Source organism: Serinus canaria, chromosome 7, assembly GCF_022539315.1.
Source record: "Serinus canaria isolate serCan28SL12 chromosome 7, serCan2020, whole genome shotgun sequence".
In the NCBI taxonomy this organism is placed as follows: Eukaryota; Metazoa; Chordata; class Aves; order Passeriformes; family Fringillidae; genus Serinus; species Serinus canaria.
Window position 1 is genome coordinate 25,901,356 of NC_066321.1, and position 24,242 is coordinate 25,925,597.

Sequence of the window (24,242 nt, forward strand, 5' to 3'; positions counted from 1 at the left end):
AAGTAATTTTGCCTTGAGTTTGGCTTGGTTGGGATTTGGGGTTTTTTTCTTGGATTTTTGTTTGTTAGTTTCAAGGTTTTGTTTGGTTCTTGCTTTGTTTTTGAATCAAGTGAGGAAAATTGCTACAATCACCATGAAGCAATTTGAAAGCTACCTCACATTTGTTCAAAACATGCATTTGCATTTTGTTAGCCAGTGCAGCCAAACCAAAAACATTTGAAAGATGCTTAAAGGTTTTATCAAGAAAACTACAGTGCAGACTTGGTAACACACCTCAACTGTTTTAAGCATCTTTGATATCATGCACAGATATTTGTATCCATTTTATAGAAAATGTAAGGATATTACAACCTTTGAAATCTTTAGAGAATAAACTGCAATAGAACATTTACACATTTAGAACTAAAGAACTGATCAGTCATTTAAAACAATACATCTCAAAAATAGTCCTAATAATGGCTAGAAAAGCCAGCAAACAAGTTAAAAGACAGAAGCATAAAATCTCCATAAAAATGTTTTTATTCCTTATCAGTGGAGACTGATTGTGAAAAGAGGACCTATTGTGAGCTTTTAAACAAAAGAAACCAGTAATCCTCCTAATTATCAGAGACACCAGGGTATCCTGTTCCAGGGAGAAGACAGCTATCAAACTCATCTCCTTGCCCTCTTGCAACACAGGGAAGTTAGTTTTCAGCAAGAGGCTCCGCAAATTATGTAGATAAATGCTACTCCAAAGCAGCTGTCCAAGGGCCACTGTTTTCCCCTGTTCCACATCAGTCTTCAGCCTCGTCTTTCATTTTCTTTTTCTTCTTCTTCTTTTTCTCTGTATTCTGCAAACAAACAAATGTTGCCATGAACAAAGCATAGGGGAGGAGCAAAGCAACATGTGTAGCTAGGCAACAGGGCTCAGAGCCCAAGCATCACCCCAGCTGCCATGCTCAGCAGAGCACAGCCCCAGCCATGTCCTCCCCAGTGCTGACTGCACTGCCTGCTCACAGGGCCAGGGAGGCTGCAACAGCTCAGCCCTGTCCCCAGCCCTGCAATGACACACACAAAGGGCACAAAATTCAACCCTGGGTTAAGAACAGGACTTCAGAACTGAGCAAAAAGCTGGGTTTGGTCCCATCTGCTCTACTGTTGCTAGAAGGTCTCAAATCAGCAGGTACAGCCTCTGCTCCCTACAAGTCCCAAAGTGGAGAAAGTCCCTGTGGATTGGCACCAAGGGACACTCTTCCCACTAGAAAAGATGCAAAGAGGGGGAAGACTAGAGCTGGGGGTGGGCAGAGGACAGGAGGGGAATGGAGACATTTCAGTCACAAACTTTCCAGATCTTAGTTTGTAATGCAAATCTTCTTGGACATTATTTTGTGATATCCATCACTGTAAAGTTACTAGAGCAAAACTATTTGCATGCCATGGATTATACATATAAGAATTTCTCCCCACCCCTCACTCCACACTCTGTTTTGGAGAGAATATTCCCAAAAAGGATCAGGTAGCTGTGCAATTCTGCCTCACCTCAGTTATGGGGCTGGTAGGGAGCTCCTCACTCAGTACCATCTCTTCTTCAGCTTGCTTTTCCTTATCCTTTTTCTTTTTCTTCTTTTTGACAGGTTCACCATCTTCTACAGCTGCCCCTTCTGTACCACAGAAAGGACAAAAATGAAAGGCATGTTGTCAGTTATTAAGAGTGCAAAAGGAAAAGCTATGAGACATCAGAGGGTGCAATGACTCCTGTTTACTGTCTGTGCTAACTTACCTGCAGAACTACTCCCTACTATAACCAAAATATACAACTACTTCAAACCAGTGTCAGTGTTCAGACAGCACTACTCCCAGCTCCTGGTGATTTCACATCATGCTATTCCTATATGCTGCTCCCAGAGTTTAAAACAAGCTTGCATGTTTTCATTTTTTTGTCAAATTACCTTCAAGTACTCCATTGGAAAAGTGACTGTCCACAGTTTGTTAAGTATTTTTACCAGCAACACAGGAGCAGCAAAAGGACTCTAAATCCCCCTTTAGAAATACATTTAGACAGCAGTAGTTTGGTCACAACTGATTTCTCCATCTTCATGTTGGAAATTTGTTAATAAGCAGATCAGTTTCCTTTACTGTTTACATTGGCACACACAAGGACCTCAATGCAGCTTCAAGCATTTAATGCAGAAACACTTTCCTATCCTGGAAATTATTTATAATATCATTTATACAAGCTGAGAGGAATGTCAACCCAGGGAAAGATTTACTGATGACCTTACAGTTACTTTTCAGAACAATTCATCAACAGCTGCCCTATCTAATCACAGTGGTAATGGAACTGTGATTTACCACTCACTTCCTAGAATACATCCCACAGTCTTGGGAATCTCAAGGTAAAGAAACCAAGCAAAAATCATTACCAAGCTGACAGCCTATGCAGCAGCCAGGCTGTTACTGGAGCATACCCAAGTTAAATTTATTTGCACCGCTGAGTCAGTGCTGGATACCAAGTTTCACACAGTACTCATGACTAAGTTCTGAATGTAGCAACCACTGTCCTTCAGTAGCTACAAAATTGATGCTGAAACCAGAGGTGTTTGTGGTATGTATCTTTGCTACTGGAGGTTTGACTCAGAGACATCATTTTCTCACCATATGTCCCCCAGGAAAGAATCAGTTTCATTTTCAAGAACACTCACTCACCACTTATAAAAAGAACAAGTTCAATTAGAAAAAAAAAAAAAAAAATACCCAAACCACATAACCTCCTAACATCTTGACTGCACTTTGTCACAAGTTTAGATCCTCAAGCCAGAAGAAGGATTATATGAGTCAAAAATAACACTTCAAACTCTGCCTCTAACATTAGCTTCAGACAAAAAACTTGGCTTCAGGGTAAAAAATTTCTAGACATGTCTACAGAAGAATACAGCCAACACATGCAGTTTTCTGACATTTAAAAACATACCAGAAGCAAAACAGCAAGATTCTAGATAAAAACCTGGTAAATATAACTTTGAGTGTTCACAGAGAACAGTGTGTGAGCATAAGGCATTCAAAGCAGGTATAAAAATAAGTGTCCTCACCTCCCTAGGTATGACACTGGGAAAGTAAAAGTAGCTGAAAAATAAGCATAGACTATATTAAAGCCACACTGTGTAACAGGAGCATACACATAGTATTTTGCTATGCTACTTGTTTTTACTCAGCTGGATTGGGAAAATATGCAATTCCAAGAAAAATGTTGGGTGATAACCTTGAAAAAATAATTTCTTGTTATTATCCTAGATGTCATCAAGTCTGACACACCAGGCAGTGGAACCTGTCACAATTTACAGTGCAGATGATGCACTGGGTGCTCACAGGCACTGTCACTTCTCACAGGAAGCAGCAGAGCCCTCCCTGAAGATTTCAGCTATTGCCTTCTAGCAAAGCTCATCACAAGACTTCACATATTTGTACCTAGCCAGAATGAGGATAAAGCCTCCAGAGGTGCTGGTCCTTTCCCACTAGGTGCAGTCCCTCCAAGCTACTCAAGGCCAGTGGGGGTTTCTTTGTGACACACAGCAGCTGACAAAAAAACCAACAGCTCTGACTCAGGCACAGAAAGCAGCACCCTGAGGAGCAGTTTGACTGATGGCCCTGGGAGTGCTGGACATCACCTGCAGCAGTTCCACTCACCATTTCCCACCATTTTTGCCTAAGCTTTAACACACAAGCCTGATGTCCTGATGTACTCTTCCTCCTCCAGACAATGCTCCACGTGTACAGAATGAAGTCACACTGCCACACAGTAAAGAACACCCTGTCAAGCTGCTGCTTTTGTATCTTGCAGGGTTCACTCCACTAACACCACTAACTGAAGGTATTTCTCTTTTCAAGAGATACCTTCCCAAGTCACTAACTGCTCCTACATCCTGATGCTAAATGCAAGCTGAAGGCTTCCCTGAGGACACTGGCTAGCCCTGCTGGTGGTGTGCATTTGTTTGGCCACATCCAACTTCAGAGACCACAGTCACAAAAACACCTGCCCTATTTCCCTTCACCAACATGAAAACAGGTTTGAACAGACAGCTCCTGAAGTGGATTATAACTTGTTTCAGGCACTAATCCTTTCACCTGGTTTCCTGACAGGTATAAAAGGAGAATGTGTTTTGAAGTTATACCTCAGCCCCCTGCCAGTTCCCACCCAAAGAACTGCCATTCATGTACCCCAAACAGGGAGACAAAAACCACCACACATCTCATCTTGCAATAACATTTACACTTCAGGCTGGCATAATGCAAAATACTGTCCCTCTTTACAACAGATATTAAAAGCAATGGTTTGACCAAAACTTTTCAGTGGCAGCTTCCCACTCCTTCCTGTCCTTTACCTTCCTATTGTAACAAGCACAACAAAAATTTCTGGCTGAAGAATGCCTTTTTTTTCTGGGACTACTTTTCCCACCACCCCCATTTTTTATGCAGCTGCACAAACAGCATGGGGAAGGAGGAGGCAGAGACTTCTTTCACAACTCACTGTCTGGATGTGTTATCTCTGACCAGGCAAAAGCTGAATAGAGCACTGCAGCAAAAAACCACAGAGCCAAGAACAGCAGACATTCAAGGCTCACATGCATATTCAACTGGATGTGCAATATAAATCTTAATGCTGGCACATCCTCTGCACCTTTCTGTGTGTTATGTGACTTGCTGAACTCCTCAACCTTCTAGGACCACCAAGCCCCCACTAGCACACTATGCAATCAGAGAAATCATGCTGCAAAACAGCAAGGCTATGGTCTGTCTAGCAGGTGCCAGGAAAATCTGTGTACCCATGCTGGGTGCTCAAATATAATTTGCAAACATGAGGCAATGCTATTTTCAAGGGTACAAGAGGACAGGCTAAAGGGATTAATTCTGCATAGAGGTGACATAAGCTAGATAAACTCTCTGGAAACATTTATTCTATAGTCTGAAGCAACTGGCCCAGTTAGCACTAATGCCCAGGTAGTCAAATGAAATGATCCAGTTGATAGAAAGAACTGGGAAAAAGCAGGAGCTATTAACCAAACATTTGAAGAATTACCCATCTTTTAAGGAAGAAAAGCAACACATCTGAAGCCTGACCTTCAGGTTTGGGGAAATTTGAAAAACAAGCAGCCAAACAGCACAGATTTCAGTAGTCCACAAGTATTCTGGACACCACCTCCAACTCAAGGATATCTGCTAAGCTCCACCCAATCCCCAAATCTGGAAAGAAAGTAAATGAAGCAAACACAAGCAGGTTTGTGTACAAAAGCACCAACCACTGAATGATATAACTATGAACTGAAATATCCTCCTCAAACTACAAAAGAGCAGGCTGGAAGGCAATGTAATACTTCACCTGCAACGAGCTCCTGCCTGTGAGATGCCAACCTTTGCTTTGATAATGCAGGGGAAGCCCAAGGGAACAATTCTGGCTATAGCAAGGGAAGTTGGTTCAAAAGCAGTAGCTGTGAGAACACCCACATTCTCCAAAAGAAAATGGGCAAAGTTCAAGCCTCCAAAGTACCCATGTCCTTTTCTCATTATGTTAAATATCAGAGAACAAGGTGGAGCACAGATCTCAGCTTTACAGCACAAAGGATTCTCCTTCCCTCCAGTACAACTTTACTTCTCAGCTATGTTTAGATTCCTGCATGTTCCTTCCTCCATGTACACAGACACCAAGGACTAAGTGGTGTCAGGAATGATCACACCTGCCATCACCTGAGCATGAAGAGGCATTGAACCAACATATCTGCACTCTGATCCCCCAGAACAGAGCAGGAGAGAAGGCAGAAAGGGAAGGCTCTGACAGCCCCCACCTGCTGCAGGCACAGGCAGCTGGCAAAAGATGAGTGGTTCATGCCCAGATCTGGCTCTGGATCTCACAGAAGTGACTTTAAGTCATCTTCTTTTTCCCCATTTTTCCCCCTCCCAAGTTACACCCTGGTGAGAACAGAATGTTTCTTAAGATGAACCATAATGTTAAACTAGATTATTTTGCAGTTGCAGTTCAAAATCTTTCTTCATACAGTAACTTATCAGAGAAGGAAAGAACAACTGTGGACATAGTTCAGTTTTAGCTCCCCAGAGAATAACAATTGTTCACATATTACGTAAATTCAGATGGAAATTTCCAAGTGTCATTTCAAGTCAAATTCTGACCTTTTTATATGTTGAGAAATGCCAGAAAACACTTCTACACAGAATAAAACAGTATTCTTGAAAGAAAATAAGGCAAGTCCTGGTTTTACAGAGTGCAGCTTTTCTGTCTTCAAGATACTAAATACAAACCTGCTGAGCAAGAAATTCTGCAAGAATATGAAGAGAGTTTTGTTTTTAAATGTTCTTATACATTTACAACTGCTTGTAAATTGACTGCAGTCTGGTGTCAGTCACTTTTTAAAATACACTGCCGTTCTCAAGGAGAATATCCAGCTACTGTGGCTGGCTGTAACTGCTAAGCCCAACTGCACAATGCAAACAGGGACATGGCAGCAGCACAGGTACAGCAACCAACCTTTCATCTCTGCTTTGAACTTCTTTGCTTTCACTGCAACCTCTGTGTCCTGTTCATCCACCTCCTGAATTTTGCGCTTCTTGGAAACAACAGGAAGTGTTGAGTCACCAGAGGGGTCGAACACTTTTACTTCACTGTAATGAAGAAAAAAGTCAGTTCATGTATTAAGAAGAGCAAACCTTCAGGGAAGACCCTGCAGTGGAACATAAACTTTCCAATACAACCTACCAAGAATATCTGAAAATCAATCTTGCTCAGCTAAAAAAGCATCTACAGGTAGTGAGGCCCTCCCTCCAATACACAGTGCCTTTATCAGTAACCATGACTAGGAAAGAGATACCCCACAAAGTACAACTGATCTGTCCTGGTTTATACCTGTTCAAGGCTCTATAGAGCACTTGAATCACCCATTACATTGATTTCTCTGATGCTGAAAGCCTATCCAGCATAGCCATATGGTAACAAGCACACAGCTCCCCACCACTAGCTGTATTAGTGCATTGTATTTGGTATATTATCCCATAACTGTACCCTAGGGGTAATAATACACACACACAGCATTACAAGTAGCTTTACTTCTGCTTTTTCTACACTGCCTCTCCACCATTACACTGAGAGGGCAAACTCACAAGGCAGGGTAATGTTACAGCTCATTGCTGTAGCACACGTATCACTGAATTTATGGGAAATTCAAATGTCTAATCTGTGTCTGGAACTGCCTCTTCTCAGTTATTGCATCTCGTTTGTTCAGTTCCAAACTCCTCCACAGGCTGTAGAGAAGCAGCCACCCTGAAATCCAGTGCTCTTTAAAGTGGAACTTGTAAGGGGCAACTGAACCATCAAATAGCAATGACAGCAGTTCTCTTCTTATTCAGAAGAGAATTCCTACTGAAGAAAAGAAGTTTTAATACATTAAGTCTAAAATATTTCATCCCCAGCCATATAATGGAGATCTGAACTTTTCTAAAATAGGAATCTGATGTAGATACCTTGCACAGGTTATAAAAGCAACTGAAGCTGAGTGACTGGGCTGGGAAGCATGTGTAATGCCAGGAGATAGTACCATCAGCTTGTCCTCTAAACATGGGAAATTATTTTTCTGGGTATTAACACTGCATATTGGTTTAAAGAAATTGATTATGCAGCCTTTTGCAAAAAGTGGACTCTGCCAAGTGAGTGCTCACTGGCTTCCTTGTCATTGTCATAATACTGTTAATTAAAAACAAAACAAAACCAAAAACGAAAACCCCAAAACCAAAAATAAGACAAATATAGCATCTCTTGCATATTTTTTGGAAAGCACACAGAAATGTTTCACTTGAATCTCATCTCTAAAAACTAACTCGCATTTAACTTCTGATACATTACTTTAATTTAGCTAATTCATACAAAATCCATAGCTCCATGCAAGACTAAGATTCTTGCCCATCTCCTTAAAACACTATTTTAGCCTTTCTAACATGCCCATGCAGCAGTACTGCCATTTTTGTACCACAAGGACAATCTGACAAGTACTGAGTTAGCTTCCCTTTTAGGTAGCCAGACTATGCCACACAGCCAGGAATTATCTTCAGATTCTCCCCAAGCCTAGACATGTTTGCAAAGCATGTCTAACAGCAGAAACATGTCCTGGCAGGAGTTCCTGATTCCTCATTCTCAGAGGTCAAACTGCAGCATCTATGTTGTCTCTTTAACAACCTCCTCCCTCAGCTCCTGCCTCCTGACATGCCCTGATGCTTCATTTACTGACTGACACTGTCTGCAAAAGCTGCTCCAGAAATCACAGCCATCACTACACTTGGAAATGCCTGGCATATGGAAATAGAAGTCACAGCCAGACTCCAGAAAGATGTTTGGGGGCTGCAGATGGGTGCAACTGTGCTAGTTTTTCCTTACAGAATGAGCACTGAAACCTGGTTTTGCTGAGCTCTTGCCCTCTCTACACCAAAAGCTAAGCAAAATAAGCAGGGCAAGCTAAGCAAGAAGCCTGCAACCAAATTAAGCAATAAACTCACATGTCACAGCACAGACTAATAATACCTTGTTCAAATCCTCAGATGTTCAGCTGCCCCAGTTGCAATTTACAGTGTCACTCTGGGCACCAGAAACTGTTCTAACAGTGTCCAGAGTACATAGACACCTTATTTATTGCTTAAGACATGTTACTTATTACATGCACAACTTAAATAAGGAGATGAAGCTATGCTCAGAACAAGTAGAGTCTAATTGTTTTCCTTTTTTTAAGAATAAGATGGCTAAGTAGGTCTCTAGGACAGCTTCCATGTCAAAGAAACTAATTCATACTCTGATTTTCTCCAATTTATTTAATTTGGAATTATAATAAATAAAGCTACCATATATTAACACCTTGCTTTTTGGGGTGCTGCTGGTAGCACCTAAAGTACTTGCTATCTGATGATGTCAGTAATTTACTATGAGAAAATCTGGGAAAAAGGAAATTCTTATTAGCAACAAAACTAATTATCAATGTTTAAATAGCATAGAAAATGTTTTCTGGATCTTAGGTCAACCCAGCCCACAACCAAAAAGCTTTTCAGAAATAAAACCATGGAGAGTTCTTTTTACTCAGCAAGCTGAAATGAAAAACCATTCACCTCTTGTTTTGATACTTGTCTGTCTTGGCCAAGGCTTTTCCAGTGCCACTTATTCTTCTTATCTACAAGAAAAATTTAGATATGAAAAACAAATTACTCATAAGGAAAAGAATTCACAAGTTGTTCAGCTCTTGAAATGGAAAGACAGACTGTATTATGGGTCAAGCTCTTGTGTACTTGCATTGGCTTTACACCTGAGTGTAGAGTAGTGACAAGGAGTGTAACTGAGGTGAGGAAGGCTGAGGTCAGAATGGCCTTCCTAAGGCTGCTCTTCTAGGGCCTAATTCAAGAAAGGGACATCTACTACTGGATCAAATATGCAACAGTAACATGACATAACACTGTACCTCCAAATTCCCAAAAGCAGCTCAAATTTGTGCACTTTTTTCATTTGGCAAGAATAACTGCATGTCAGGGCAGGTATCACCCTACAGCTGGCATAAAGCCACCCTTAAAGCCACAACACAGGCCCCAAACTAAATGAAATGTGTACTTGTCAGGTGACTGGTTTGTCTTTTGGTGTTAACATGTCTCCTTGCCTTTGTTCTGATGGGAAGTTTTACCATCCATGGAATGCAGGCAGATTTTTCATTTTTGTTCTAGTGATGCCACTACTAAAGCACTGGCATCAGATCTAGCTTGGAAGGCACCTCAAAGAGGAAAGGGTCTCTGTTCTCCCAGAACCCTGTGCTGATGGCAACATGGCACAGCAGGTGTGGAGAGCCAGGATATGCTTCAGGTGGTAGGAGGGCAGTGCAGCAATTTGCAGAATAACATTTTGCTTTAGCTTCAGAGAAAGCTCCCTAAAAATAAGCACCACCAGATCCCAGGAACCAGGGTGGAAAAAATATTGACATAAATACTCCCTCTAAGGTACAGAAGTAATAAGCCTATCCTTGCAACTCATAGGGTGAATGCAAAGGTATGATCTTATTAATCTTGGTCGCTATCAAGATTTTCAGTATAAGGCAAATAAAGACAACCCTGTAAACAAGAACAGCTGATACACAAATGCCTTCAGCCAACTTACACACCTGGCCACTCCAGTCAAAGCTGAGAGAAACTACAGGGTAAGAGTGACATGCTACTGAAAGAGAAGAGTCAAAAAGCAGTGTCAGGAAATCATACCCTGAACAAGAATGACAGCTTCATGCAGCTCTCTGTAAGACTTACCCCTCTCTCTTCCAAAAGCCTTAGTCTTGTCTCTACTTTTAGTCTGTTCTCAGCTCCCATTTCAGCACTGGTGTTCTCTCCAAGGGCATCGTAACGAATAGTCAAGGCAGTCTTTGCTGCCAGCATTCGAGAAATCTGGAAAAGCCAAAAATAATATTAAATGCTAAGAATTAACATAAGGCAATGATTCACTCTGATCTGGAAACCATACCCACCTACAAAAGAACAAAGAACCATTGATTAGCAGTGTTTAGTCCAAAAAGTAATTAGTGTCTCATTCTTTCAACACTGAAATACTGTTAATGTAACACCTTGCTTCCCTGATAAATAGAAGGGAACATCTGAGACAGCAAGTCAGTTATACATATTCTACTCTACCCCAACCTTTAGACCAGGTTAGTCTGAGGTGTAATTTCCAGCTTTCTCCAAAATCCAAACACATATTCATCCACCTGAAAGACTAAGCTTTAAGACCAAGCTGTTAATAACTTTAGTACAAAGAGTCCAATTTTCAAGCAAGACTAAAGCCTTTAACACCTTAGTTTACTATCACATAGAAGAAAGTAGTAACATATCCCTTGAGAAAGCCAGTGTTACATCCTAACTCATGTGGAATACACCTGTTATTGCTCAGGTATGTCAAACAGACAATCCCCTTTCCTTTTTCTGAAGAGGAGTGAACAATATTCAAAGATTTGTAGGACAGTGGTATTTTCCATGTTCCAAAGCAATACAGTAAAGCAAGCCACAGAAAAGCCTCACTGTGAAGCTCAAGCCATCATGAAGCTGAAGATATTAATGCCCTGGAAAAAGCCAAGCCAGCAAAGAACTATGCAACTTACCTTTCCTTTATTTTTGGTATTGCTTTGTCCCACCAGAGAGGCATGATAGATAAGGCCAAACTTAGGTGTGTCCCTTTTAGTCTTCAGTGCTCTGAAGAGTGCCTTCTCAGCACCCAGTAACTGAACTGTAGAAGCTGGGTGCTTTGCCAGATTCAGGAGGGAACCTAGAAAGAGGTGACACAGCAAAAGCAATTTGTCAGAGAAGCAGCTAGGCTAGATTCCTGCTTTATAATTGTGTAAGAAGCTCAGATCCATCTGTTTTCATAAGAGCTGTTTTCCATTTGTTTCCTGAAGGACAGGTAAACCATTTCAGTCTTTCATGCCTCAACTATCTTGGTTTGATTTGAGCATCAGGAAAGAAGGCTGATTCAATAAAACATATTTCATTGGAATAATGCCCACTCCTGACAGTCTCACACCAAGCACATTTCATCACAGAACTGCAGCACAGATAACTGAAATAAGGCTGCTATCTTGAGCCAGTCTGACTATAAATGCTCAGCGCTGGTTTTATACCTCAGAAGTGACTGAACTATCAAGCAGGAAGCTCAGTAAGTGTCTCAGAAGAGGTAGTGACTTAAGTTGCCCTCATATTCTAAAAAGAATTCAGGCCAACTGAGAACTTCGTCATCACAGACTACTACCAAGCTCATGCTGGTATTCTCAAGATTCCTGAAGTGCTGCCTTGGCCCCATTTACCACGATATGTTCACCAGGCCATAAGGTTCATAATGCTGTTAGCTGACCAGCTCCTCAGAGAAAACCTCTGATGAGGTCACCTAAGATTCATTCATGTTGGTCACTGTAACCCACCTGCATGAGCAATGAGCCTTGCTCCCACTAGTTCTCCCACCATGACAGTGAGGTTGGGAGCAATGGCCATCATTCTGTTCTTCAGGTAGTCATAGAGCTGTGTCCGATACTCTGAGATTTCAATCACCTGGCACAGACAGAGTTGGGTTACAGGAGTCAGTATCAGCTGACCAAAAAACAGAAATAGATAAATATACTGACACAAGGAAGAGCTGAGAATTCCAATGTAGGAGACTAACAAATTGCAAAATGCAAACAGCCAAGAGCCAGAGTTACAGGAAGCTTTATACAGGGCATATTCCCAGAGCAGAGCTACATCCACAAAGTATATTATGAACATCTGATCTTCTTATTCCCTTATGCAATTTATTTATTCCTGATTAAAAAAAAAAACAAAACAAAACTCCTGATAAAGAATCTGACAACATGCCAAAGACAGAAGCAGAACAAAAATACTTAGTAAGGACATTTTCTTTAGGACAAAACCCTGGAATATTCAGTTTTCACATAAATCTTTGCCACCATTCTCTTGAATGGGATACACTGTCTTTACTTGTTTCATACAAATAGACAGAATTAGAATGCACATAAAAAAGCAGCCTGGTCTAGACCAAGAACAGGAACTCCTAACCCTGCCACTCCTGGTAAAGTCACAAAGGGATCCAAAGGCAGAACTGAAGTCAGAGGATGTTTGTTCACACACGGCCCAGAAGAGAGCAGGGTAGAACTCCTAATTATTTTGGAGCTTCAGTGGTCCCTTTTTAACCCAGGGTTTATCACCTAGCTTCCACAGTGACAGAAGAAAAAGAGGCTATACAATGCTATTATCTCAAATTCTTGAAAGTACAATGAGAGCAAAACTCCTCCCAAAAGTAAGACTGCCACTTTCAGAAGACCTTGTACAGACATCAACAGCCTGAGATGGCTCAGATGAGGTAGTGACTGTGCACCCTCATGTCTGATCATCAGGAAAGCAACAACACAGGAATCATCACTGCCATCACAAGAGTTAGCACTGCCCTGGGAAAAGCTCTCCTTGGCAGAAGTGGCTCTTGTGAGCTGAAATAGAGTCCTACTGCTATCCATTCAGGTGTACATACCTGATCACAGAGATGGATTATGTTGTTTATGTCTTCTTCTGATACTTCTGTCCCCATGGAAATCTCAGCGGCAGCCTTCACATCCTCCTCAATCTCCTCTGGTAGGATGTCAGAAACATCAGTGGAAGCAAAATTGCTTCTGTCTCCTGTGGGGGACAGATGAAAGCATGTTTGTGCTGGGGGCGAGATGAACTAGCAAAAAAAAGCACAGAAACAGATGAAGATAAAAGGCCAAAATAAACAGTGAGTCAAGTCTGCCATCACACTATTCCAAATTCTGAAAATATATGTCAGTGTTCTGACTTTGTGTTTATACCAACTAGGAATGGTTGGAAATATTAAATTTGAAACTAGAAAAAAACCCCAGAAAGCTCATACTGCATACTTCACTTTTTCAGTAGCTGGTTGCTGCAAAATCTTCAGTAACAATATTAGAAGAAAAGAATTCCAGGAAGCAGTCACTTGCCACTAACCAAATCTATTTAATTGTTTCTACAACTTGGGGCGGGGGGGAAGCGCCCTTAAAACCACAAGTCTCCCTCTGGACTGCAAACTTCATTATTACAAAAAACCAACTAAGCAAAAAAATAAATCAATACAAAGCACATGAGCCCAAGAGGTGAAGCATGTGTCCAAAATATAGCATTCTTCCTGCTCTTATGAGTAATTCTAGTAGCTGCTCTCTTCAAAAACATCAGGCAGGCAACACTTCTCTTTACATCAGTTTTTTAGGAGCTAATTTCCCAACTGGTCTGCTGACTAATTGTGATTTTAAGACATGCTGGTGGTCCATGAAGGACTGGTTGGAGATGTGGCATTACCTTTCACTTCAGTTTTCAATTAGCAAATTGCACCAAGACCCAGATGCAAACACACCCTCTTTTTCTGCTGGCCCCATCTACCCTGCTGCTGAAGGCAGCACTGCTCAGGGCGATGAGCAGAGTGGGTCTCACAGCTGTGCCCCTCAGGCTGTGCCCACTGCCATGCCAGGCTGGGCTGCCCTTGCTACTCACCCACTTTGCGCACACATTTGCAGTAGGTCAGGTTGTCTGTGATGATTTTGCCCAGCTCAGGGAAGTGCCAGCCGTACCATTCCCGGCAGCGCATGATGTAGTTGTTCAGCTCTTTGTCCAAGTCATCAAGAAGGGCTAAAAGAAAGAAGAATGGGATGGAGTTCTTTTCCTAAAAGGGCAACCTAAGAATGTGGTACTCTCAAACCAACCAATAGCGTAAAGGGAGATTACCTGAAGTATTTCACTCCATAAATATTGGAATAAACCAAATTACACTGGAAGTCTTTACTTTTCAGAGAGCTGCATAATACCAGGCACAATACTACAGACATGTTGGAATTCCTGTGAGTGTGGCCTCAAAGTTTTATCAGTGGGACCACCTTGGACAAACTCGCTAAGCACATTTCCCTAGAAGGAATGCAGCAGCCAGTTCTCCTTCCTGTTAGTCAGGCAAAGTGCTACACACAAGGTTGATGTAAAATCTAGGCATCCAATTAAATTTGAGGAAAAAGTGTTTTACTGGTAACTAACTGATCTGGTATTCCATTACTTGATTTAAAAAGTAAGCCTTTTAGTTGCTGTTATAATATAAATATACCAAATACAAAGCGAATGGGCTCACCATTTACGAGATATGACAAATAATCAGATTTATAGTTTATTAGAGTAGAGCACCTACAGTATATATTGCTAGACAGCCTTGAGGCTGAAATATTTCCTGCTAATGCAATACCAACATTCCCATCTGTTGTCTCAGTGGTAGTGACGAAGGAACTGAATTACATCATTAATTTCAGTTTGACTATGTTTCATCATTGGCAACAGTCTGGGAATTGATATTCCAAACAGGATTCCTCACCACTGCTTCACAGCAAGCATGAAGATTATGATGTGTGTCTCTTCAAGGAAAAATGAGGAATGGGCTTTCCTGCCTGCTTTAACAACATCAGTCAGTTTTACATTTAGAAAGCAAGGAGACAGCATTACACACTACAGTGTGATTTACACACCTAATGTAGGAGTCTATTCCTACACTGCCCTCCATGCAAGACACCACCTAAATGATGGGTCAGAAAATGCTACCCTGTGGGGCCCATTCTCACAGCACCACTCAGAAAGGAGACACGTGGGGAAGGAAAGCCCTTGCAGGACTGAACTAACACTGCCTGTAGTTCAGCTGATTTCTACGCTAAGAAAAAGTGCACGCCAGTTTATTGCATTGCCCTAAAAATGTTCCTGCTTGTGGAAAGCCCTATTGAGAAAACACACTTTATGCTTAGATGAACATCAGTGCCCAATTTACTAAGACATCCTAGGAGGAAATTGACAGCAATACTGTTCTTTAGCCAATATAAAGAAGTCAGCTACCCTAAGCCAAATCCATTAATAATTTAAGCTATAAATATACTTACAAATTGCCTGGATAATCATGGTATCTACTTTGTCTGGGCTGAATTTCAGCTTGTAGCGGGAAAGGCTGAGGAGACACAAATATAGTTTCATCAACATCCTGACATCTTGTTGCAGAATATGCCCCACCTGTTCCATTTTAACAGGAATACAGTTGTCCACAGGTTCATTGAAACCAAGCTCAGTTCTGTGCCCCTGACTGCTCTCAGCTGGGGCCAGAAGCCACACTGACACAAGCTCCACAACAGCCCTGAAGTGAGTCCCTCCCATACCCTGTGACCAGGGTGAAAGTGAAAGTTATTTGTACCACCTGCTGCAGACTGAACATGAGTGTTGCGGCAGGAAATTAATTGGCTTTTGGTTTTTCTGCATGGTTCTCCACAAAATGTTTTGGTCAACAGTACTTCCAGTTGGGCAGCAGCTGGAAGCAATCCACAAAACTGCACATCCCAGCAGCAAATACCAGCAACACTAATGTGAAGCAACAAAAGAAACTTCCTGGAACAGATTCTCACTGTCTGAGAAAGCCCATTACCATCTGGCTTTAATGTTATGTTAACAGTTTCTCTGTAAGCTACAGTGAAAGACACTTGGTATCAAAGAGGAATTGCATTTTAAAAGTCCTTTTTCAATATGAATGCTCATTTTCTAAGCAAACACACTTTTAAGGAATTGGCTACAGCAAAGCATATCTCTAACTTGCCAATGGCTTGTGACAGACTAAGGTCATGTTAGAATATGGATTAAAAAGTTACTTGCTAATGGATGCTTGATCCCATGGTGATCCAACAACTTGGTATTTAACTACTACTCCAATAAATCTAAAAAGCAGCAAGGACAAGGTCGGAAGAACAACCCTGCCTTTAACATTTGCATTATCTATTACATGGGTATTTATTCTAGCACAAATCATCAAATTGTGGTCTCCACCTTGTCTCTTAGTGGCAATGGAGCTTTAAATGACTCCCTTGACTGCTCCAGACACAGTTCAGAAGTATATCCTGATGTATATAACATGAAAAGGAAAGCTACCAGCTTCCACTTCGGGTGAAAATGAAGCCTTTCCCTAAAGAGTGGGTGCAAACTGAGAGCCCTTCCCTTGTAAAACAAGATCTCAGATACAGAAGTATCTTGACTTACAGAGTATGAGGCCATGCCACATATCAGAAACACTTCAGGCAGCACAGCACAGCCAGGGGCAGACAGGATGAAAGAGATCTGTTGTAGGAACTCACCTGTGTGCCAGACCCAGGCACATAGCTGCCATCTCTCGAGAAGGGAGGCCTGTTATGAGCCCTTCAATCTGTGAGCGAATTCCTCTCATCAGCTCTGTAACCATTGGGCTGTGTATACAACTCAAATTCAGCTTCTCCTGCAGTGTGGAAATGAGTGGTCCAAAGTCAATCATAACACAACATTCCTCTGAAATCCTTCTTTCAGCAGCCTTATATCATTTTAACTGGTTTTCCCACTGCAATCCTGTGATCACACAAGTTTCATCCATTTTTAATGTTCAAGGTAGTGACACCCCCAGTTCCCCACACAGTTAACACTTCACTTTTAAGAGCAGATTTATAATTAATACTCTATCTGCTTTGTAGAACATTCAACTTAAGATTCAGGATTTCTAGTAAACTTCAGATTTTGAAGTTTACTAGAAACAGTTTGGTCACAGAAAGAAATTTCAGAAGTAGAGGGTTAGGGGCATTGTGTCTTTTTCAGAGAACAAGAGTGAATAATTAGTTTAAAGTCCTTGCTGTTATTCACTTAAACATTAAGCCCTCATTTTGCACCCTCCACAGTCTCCTAAGACAGCATAAGAAGGTTGTCAGAACAAAGTTCAGTGGAACAGGGAGCAATTGGACATGAGATGGGAAACTGGTATTTGGCACTGGGAAAAGCAATCCACTTTCACTGCACCTCCTTCTTCCTCTGGGCAGGCAAGGACCAAGAGCTGTGCACAGCTACCTGCACACCGAGGAATGCACAACCATGCCCACTCCCAGAAAGACAATAAATCATCACCCTACTATTGCTGCATCTGTTAGTGATGAATATGTGTCTGGCTGGCTTGGGTTTTTTGGTTGGTTCCTCCCTCCACTCTTTTTCTGGATTGGATAATTAGAAAATTAATTTTTCTACTTTTTGGGTTTCTAACCAATATTGAAGAGAGAAATCAAGCAAACCTGAAGACCTCAGTGCATTCTTACCATATCAGTGACCTGTGTTCTCAAGACAACATCTTCCCTGTACACATACTAGGACTAACTATCCTCTGTGCTGCAAACACAGCACTGGCAGCATAATCCATGCTAGCAACTGCAAAATCTCTGGAATCTGACTGTAGCATTTCAGTAGCATGAGACAAATGGAATAACAGCAAAATCAGTTATCACCTTTATGACACCTCCGAGTTTGGCATCTGCCACAGCCAACTGCTCATGGGCATCTTTTGCCACTATCTTCTTGAGAATCTTCTTCAAATTCTTGCTGAGCTTGCCTTCTACAAGAGCTGTGGATGCTGTATAAAACAAAAAGACCAAAGGTGCTATTTCTTTCCCTTCCTAAAACCTGTAAAAATATTACTCTTAACTTCATCTATTTATTTTAACTGTCCACAGTAGCTCTAGTCTGAGCTGCAATACTACTTCACCATGCAGTAGCTAAAAATCAAAATAGAAGAAAATTATACACGTCCTCCTCTGAAGGCCTAAATGAAAAACCTTTCTCCCAGTTGCCTCTCCTTTCTCCATATGTTTTCAGTTCTATTTTTGCCAATTTTGTTTAAGGATCTCTACAAACAGTATGCCATATGCTTTAGAAACATGTTTAACATTTCCAATGGCAAAGTTATATGGGAATATTTAGAGTATAATTTAATTAACCAACCATTTGCCAGGTCCCTTAGGCAGCAACCATGATATCCTAAATTGAGTAATGCTTTATTTGCGTTCTCTGGTGACAATAATGTACTATCTAAAGCCCCAGGAATGATGCCAAACTGGACAGTCAGACAGACCCTTTTAATACAGCATGCAGACAGAAGAATCTTTAAAGGACGTTCTTAATTCTTAAATATTAATAGATCTGTAAAAGCTTTACAATCCCACACAATATATTTTAAGCAGGCACTTATACAACTCTGAGGGTCAGCTCTGAGCTCCACTGAACTTCTGGGACTGATACATCTCCACCACAGTAACAGAGCAGCAGCTAGTGATTTTTGCTTTCCAGAACCTAATGGCATGTAAGAGTAAAATCAAAGTGCTGTGCTGAGTTTCCTCTCAACCCTTCTGCAATGCAGATAATTTTCTACCCTGCAAGCTGGCCAACAGCATCTAACCCCTTGAAACAGTCACATACATAGTCCTGCCTTCAAAATAAATGAGCCATAAGTCCTCTGAACATCTAAGTTTCACAGATAAGCCAACTTGAAGCAGAGTAGTAGAAGGTGTTGGATGTTTTTGAGGTTTTTTTAATCAGCCTAACAATACATGAACTGAATCCAAACCTATGCAAAAGCATCGTAATCCAAAAAATGTGCCACGGAGAGGAATGTAGAGCAGCTTCAATCTCAGCTCTTTTACTTGCATCTCATGTTTGATGGTTGTGTTTCCATTCTTGTTTCTTTGCTTCCTTTATAAGGTATCCCTACTGCATCAGAATGTGAGGAGCTGATCTTTAATTATAAATGTGACCTGGAACACTCACCTACTTAAATCATACAGCACATTCAGCAGTAATTGTCACACCATTTCTGAATTATTGCCTAGAATTCCTACCACTTCTGTTCAAATCAGGCCACACATCAAGCATTTAAGTGCAGAATTTGTAAAAAATATTGAATATAAGGCTTTCCATTCCGCTTAGACTCCTGAATTTGAGGAGAACACAGACCTTTCTTAGGCTGAAACAGGCACAACATGTATCCATAAAACCCAGGTGGTTGTAATAATGAATGTTCTAAATACCTGTCTGTTGTCTCAGTGGTAGTGACGAATTGTTGACTCAAATCAGTGATATTCAGCTTCAACAAGAATCCATCATTGACAACAGACAGACTACATATGTCAGTCACAACTTACAGGCTCATTTGTAAACTGCTTAAAAATATGCACTGAAGGAAAAAACTAGACTTTATTACATCTTTACTGCACTATAGACTGGATAGGTGACCTCATGACCATCAAATCCAGCTCACTTTTAAAAACCTGTAATTTAAAAGCTAAGAAAAGAAAAAGAACATGGACACAGGCAAGTAATGAGTGAACTAATGGATGGCAGAGATTTGATTTTTTTTGAAATAATAGTGTTAACTCACCAGCAAGTGCTTCTGTTGTGTCCTGAAATTTTTCAAAGTGTTTCAGCTTTACTCTACAGACATAAAATAGAAGTGTGTAAACAAGTGTACATAAACCACATGCTAGAACCATTTTTCCTGCCTCTGCTACTACAGCTCCTCTCTTTTCCCAATGGCTTCAAGAGAGCAAAGATCAATATGCAGACCCTCAAAGAGGACTGAGAGCACCAAACTGGCCAACTGAGTCTGGTGTGATGTTTCAGCTGGGTCCCACAATAATTATATAAAGGGGGAAAAAAAAGGGAATTTTGATTTGGCATTTCTTGGACCGACATCACCAGAAAACCTAACCCCTCCTTTTGCTTTGTAGTTCATATTTAAAGACAGACATCATCCATTTGAATTTCAACATTGCACCCTGATTGACTGATGATAGCATCTTTCCATTCATCTTCAAAAGGAAATGTTCTGCCTCTGTGGAATGCAGAGCCTGCACAGCTCAGATTTAACATGCTTTTCAACCAAACACATCTTCAAAGCCTTTAAATTTGAACTGATTCATTGCCCATGAATCCTCAAGTCTTCCCCTGTAATTACATGCTAGAATACAAGTTCTGAGCTGAGCTTAAGACAAACAACAAAAATTTCTTTAATGCGCTAAGCGCTGACCAGAGCCAAGAATCATATGAGGAGTGTTAAACCACCCTGAGTCAGATCCTTAGGCACAGCTACCCTCTACCCCGAACACAGCCTGTGGTGTTGATATATAGTTACAGTTAAGAAGCTATCTCAATCCAGTAAATTCCTTGTCAGGGACAGGCATTTAACTAATCCAGCTCTGATTAACCACCTCTGCTTGTGAGTCGAGTATCAGCAAAGGAAGCAAGGTCACAGATACAGCTGAATACTTGAGTTAAGCATTTGCAGATCCCAACAAAAGCTTCAGGCTTACACTGATGTCTTTTCAGAAAGGCAAAAGAGGAATTATTTTTATCAGAATAGAGATCCCATTAAGAGCCACATCCTGTATAACAAGTGCCCAAGATGATGTTTCCAGGACAAGATTAACCACATTACAAACAGGCAAGATGTGGGATATTCTGGCCTCTGCTCTAAGTACTGTTACACAGCAGGATAAATATGAAATGCACAGTTTGCTCAGGCGCATCCATTATAATCTGGTTATTATAATGGATGCATCCATTATAAAGCTGGTTAGAAATCTTCCAATAAAACCACTAGACAGACTTGGAAGGAATCCACCACTGTCCCCAGCTTTAGGGCAATTTGCTAGAAAGGCCAGCTTGATTAGTGGACACTGCAATCCCTGTGAACTCTGCAGTGGTGTTAAGTCTCACTGCTGGCATGGGCAACAACACTAGCTCTCAATTCAGTGATTTACATAGTTTCACCTGGATTAAACTTTATTTTTCTCAAAAGAATTTCCTGTGAGCACAAACCCCTGTCGTTTCACTGACACTTCCAGCATTACAAGCTTGGATGTCCTTGTCAAAGTACCCACATCACCTTAAAATATTGTTCAATTTTTTTGCTTTGGTGACACATGGTAATGACTTCTGCTACTTAATTATACTCTAATATTTCTTTCACTCTGCTATTTCTTTGTAAGCATCTCAGAGTATCTAATTTCACATTATCACTGCTCACAGCTTTACAATACTGAAACCCAAAACTCAGTACTTCATTCTGAACCTCAGCTGTGTGTAACTACAGGCAGCCATGTCCTTCCACAAGCCACACTGCTATCCCCACACAAAGCTGCTTACATTTTGTTTGCTTTTTCAGGAGTTTCAAATTCTTTCCACAGACTGTCAACTTCTTGAAGCTTTTTCTCATTCAGAACCTGCAGGAAAAAACCACAACACACAACCATATTTAGTTCTTACACGCAGGAGACCTGAAACATTTACAGTGCATCCAACCACTGTGCAGTAGTTAACACTGACTGAGTCACTTCAGTGATCTCTGTTTTCACCATTCTCTCTCAGCAGCTTTACCCTACTAATAGACAATAGTGCAACACTTTTACTTCCATCTGAATTGCAGAAGTTCTTCAATAATGGCTGTGTCCTCCTGGACCTGGCACATTAAAGCAAAAACCCTCTTTATCAAAACTGGGCTTGCTCCACCTCCTCTACAGGATTCCTTCATAATCACAGTGACCCAACCCCAAATTTACCACTGCTTTAGAAAAATAAAACACCTGGGAAATCTAACAGAAAGCAGTGATGCCCCAAGTTATTTTCATTAATCAGAGCTAACCCAAACAAAAATGAAAACATCCTTGTAAAGAACAGTTGTCACCACAGCTTGGTCATCAACCACACCAACAATTACCTAAGAGGCAGCAATGGCTTAATCCCATCTCTGTACACAGGGAACCCCCCTGAGCTTTTAAGCAGCACAAGATTAACACTTACACTCTTGGAGCCTATAAACATTTCACAAAATGCAGAGTGCATGGCAAATTCTCAGAAAATGGCTTGGGAGAACAGTTGAGATCTTTACAACATAGTGTTCTTTACATCTCACTCAATAACTTTGTGGTTTTGTCCCCACATCGCAAACGCAACGCAATTGCAATTTAACTGGGTGCAGGAATCATTCCTAGGATTATATATTTTGCTCCCTGGAAGATTTTTAAACCCTGGTTGAAGGAGGTTGTCTTTTTTTAAACTCAGTTAGTAGGTGAGCAAATAAACCTAGCAATTAACGTCCCACATGACTGCGAGGCACAGCAAAACCTTGGGGCAACTCTTCCTTTCCTCAGCCAGATGATTCTTTCCTGCAGTTTATTTTTCATACACCAACACCTACAGAATTTTCAGCTTCTATAAACAGACATGGGCACATAGAAAAAATGAAAGACATAGAAACTGCTAAAATCAAGACCGTTAGTGTATAAAAATGACACACCTAGGGATAACTGATGACAGCTGCAGCAAACACTGCAGCACCTCTGCAGATGCGTCCCTGCAGTTCTCTCTGTATGTCCCTCCTTCTACCTTTGCTTCATACCTAGCCTCCCTTCAGAAATAACAATATTAAAATTTATAACAAAATATTGCCTGAACTGAATGGCTTCACCCCAACGAGGAGAAGTTTCAGGGCAGAGGAAGGAAATATCGTGCTCCACAGAGCAGAAAGGGTGCAATTCTGCTGCAGGCAAAGGTAGAGGAAACCAGAGCCTTCCTCTCTTCACACCTGCACTCATGTTCACAAAAGTTAAAACCCAAGACTAAGTTGGAGAGGAAAAAAATAAGGATGTTATGATCAAACTATGCCAGTCAAACTGTACATGAATCAACACTAGAGCAAGAGAAAAGCCAGAAAGGAGCACGACACTGCAGCAGCTCTAGTTTAGGCTTGCTCAAAGCCCCAGGGAGCTGCAGCCCTGAGCCACCCGGTCAGGAAGCTGGCAAAGCCCCGGGAAGGTGTCTGCTTGTCCCGCTGGGGAGCGAGGCCGGGACACGAGAATCCTGGGGACCCGCACGGTCCCCGCCAATCCCGCCCTCGGGCACGCCCAGGGCAGCGGCCCCGCACGGCCGGGAAGGCGCTGCCCGTCTCCCACGCGCCCCCTCCCGCACCCGCGGGGTTCTGCGGGAACAGCGGCACAGCCAGGAACAGAAAGGGGTCAGCACGGCCAAACCCGGCTGCCCCCAGCACAGGCCGAAAGGGGCACGGCCACGAGAGCACAGCTTCCTACCAAATCCGAGCCGGTAGAGGGAAGGAAGCGAGGGCCAGGTGCTCTCCTTCCGCCGGCCGAGCCCCTTCCCCTGGGCCCCGCTCACAACGCGGCCCCTCTGCTCCCACCCCCGGCCCTGCTCCCCCCCCGAGGAGCTGCACGAGATGCGGGGGCCCTCCGTCCCTCCCTCACTCTCACCCCCGCCGTATTTCCCCGTAATTCCCACCGTAGGCCCAACGCGCTCCCCTCCGCCCTCCCTTCATGCTGCGCCGCAGGTCGGCGGCCACGACCCGCGCCGCGAGCCGCCGGGCGAGAGGCAGCGCGCTCCGAGCCGCAGCCCCGCGGCTCACCTTGAAGATGGCGTAGCCGGCGGCGGTCTCGAACAGCACCAGCATCGCTGCGGCGGGCGGGGGGCGCCACGTGCGCCGCCCCACCGGACCCCGCTCAAGCACGCGCGCGCCGCGCAGCGGAACCGGAAAGGGAAGCGGCGGCGGCAGCGGAAGCGAGCGCGCGCGGGGAGCGGAAGCGGCGGGGCCGCCTATCCGCCCGCGAGCCACGTGGCAGGGCCGCGCCCGCGCCCCCGGCTGTTCCCAGCCCAGCCGCGGGTTCGAGTCTCCTGACGCACAAACCCGCGGGAGCCGCCGGGGTGCCCCTGTGGCACCTCACCAGAGCTGCCCTCGCTTCCCCGGGCGCCGCAGTTGGCGGCAGGGTCGGCCACCGTAGATAGGAAGCGGGTGTGTCCCCCGGGACGCGGGT

General features: G+C 42.6%; 1 protein-coding gene and 4 non-coding genes across 6 annotated transcripts; all 5 read right to left on the reverse strand.

Moving 5' to 3' along the window:
* Positions 1–501: 501 nt before the first annotated feature.
* On the reverse strand, positions 502–23,976 carry NOP58 (NOP58 ribonucleoprotein). 2 transcript variants are annotated; one of them, XM_009088076.4, is made up of 15 exons: positions 23,837–23,971; positions 21,568–21,644; positions 19,802–19,854; positions 17,877–18,001; positions 16,716–16,852; positions 15,483–15,547; positions 14,071–14,205; positions 13,058–13,203; positions 11,958–12,084; positions 11,145–11,308; positions 10,303–10,437; positions 9,130–9,191; positions 6,515–6,648; positions 1,519–1,640; positions 502–830 (listed from the first exon to the last, which is right to left on the reverse strand). In XM_009088076.4, exons 1-15 carry the CDS (start codon positions 23,879–23,881, stop codon positions 774–776), a joined length of 1,584 nt encoding a protein of 527 aa, XP_009086324.1. In that variant the 5' UTR covers positions 23,882–23,971; the 3' UTR covers positions 502–773. The 2 variants fall into 2 exon arrangements, with proteins under 2 accessions (XP_009086324.1, XP_018767174.1); XM_018911629.3 differs by lacking the exon at positions 19,802–19,854 and having other exon boundaries at positions 23,837–23,976.
* Positions 11,700–11,785, reverse strand: LOC115483863 (small nucleolar RNA SNORD11). The gene has a single exon (XR_003944603.1). It is a non-coding gene; the product is annotated as a small nucleolar RNA SNORD11 (small nucleolar RNA).
* On the reverse strand, positions 12,877–12,960 carry LOC115483864 (small nucleolar RNA SNORD11B). Its single transcript, XR_003944604.1, has one exon. It is a non-coding gene; the product is annotated as a small nucleolar RNA SNORD11B (small nucleolar RNA).
* Positions 14,812–14,899, reverse strand: LOC115483867 (small nucleolar RNA SNORD70). The gene has a single exon (XR_003944607.1). It is a non-coding gene; the product is annotated as a small nucleolar RNA SNORD70 (small nucleolar RNA).
* Positions 19,452–19,540, reverse strand: LOC115483866 (small nucleolar RNA SNORD70). Its single transcript, XR_003944606.1, has one exon. It is a non-coding gene; the product is annotated as a small nucleolar RNA SNORD70 (small nucleolar RNA).
* Positions 23,977–24,242: the final 266 nt, after the last annotated feature.

What these genes read in the sequence shown, in the direction of transcription:
- NOP58 (XM_009088076.4), bottom strand. Translation starts at nt 23,881, where the DNA reads ATGCTGGTGCTGTTCGAGACCGCCGCCGGCTACGCCATCTTCAAG. An exon ending in TGCCTGGGTCTGGCACACAG is followed by an intron (nt 15,548 to 16,715) that starts GTGAGTTCCTAC and finishes GTGTCTCCTCAG; the next exon opens with CCTTTCCCGCTACAAGCTGA. An exon ending in AAGGCTCATTGCTCATGCAG is followed by an intron (nt 11,309 to 11,957) that starts GTGGGTTACAGT and finishes ACCTCTTTCTAG; the next exon opens with GTTCCCTCCTGAATCTGGCA.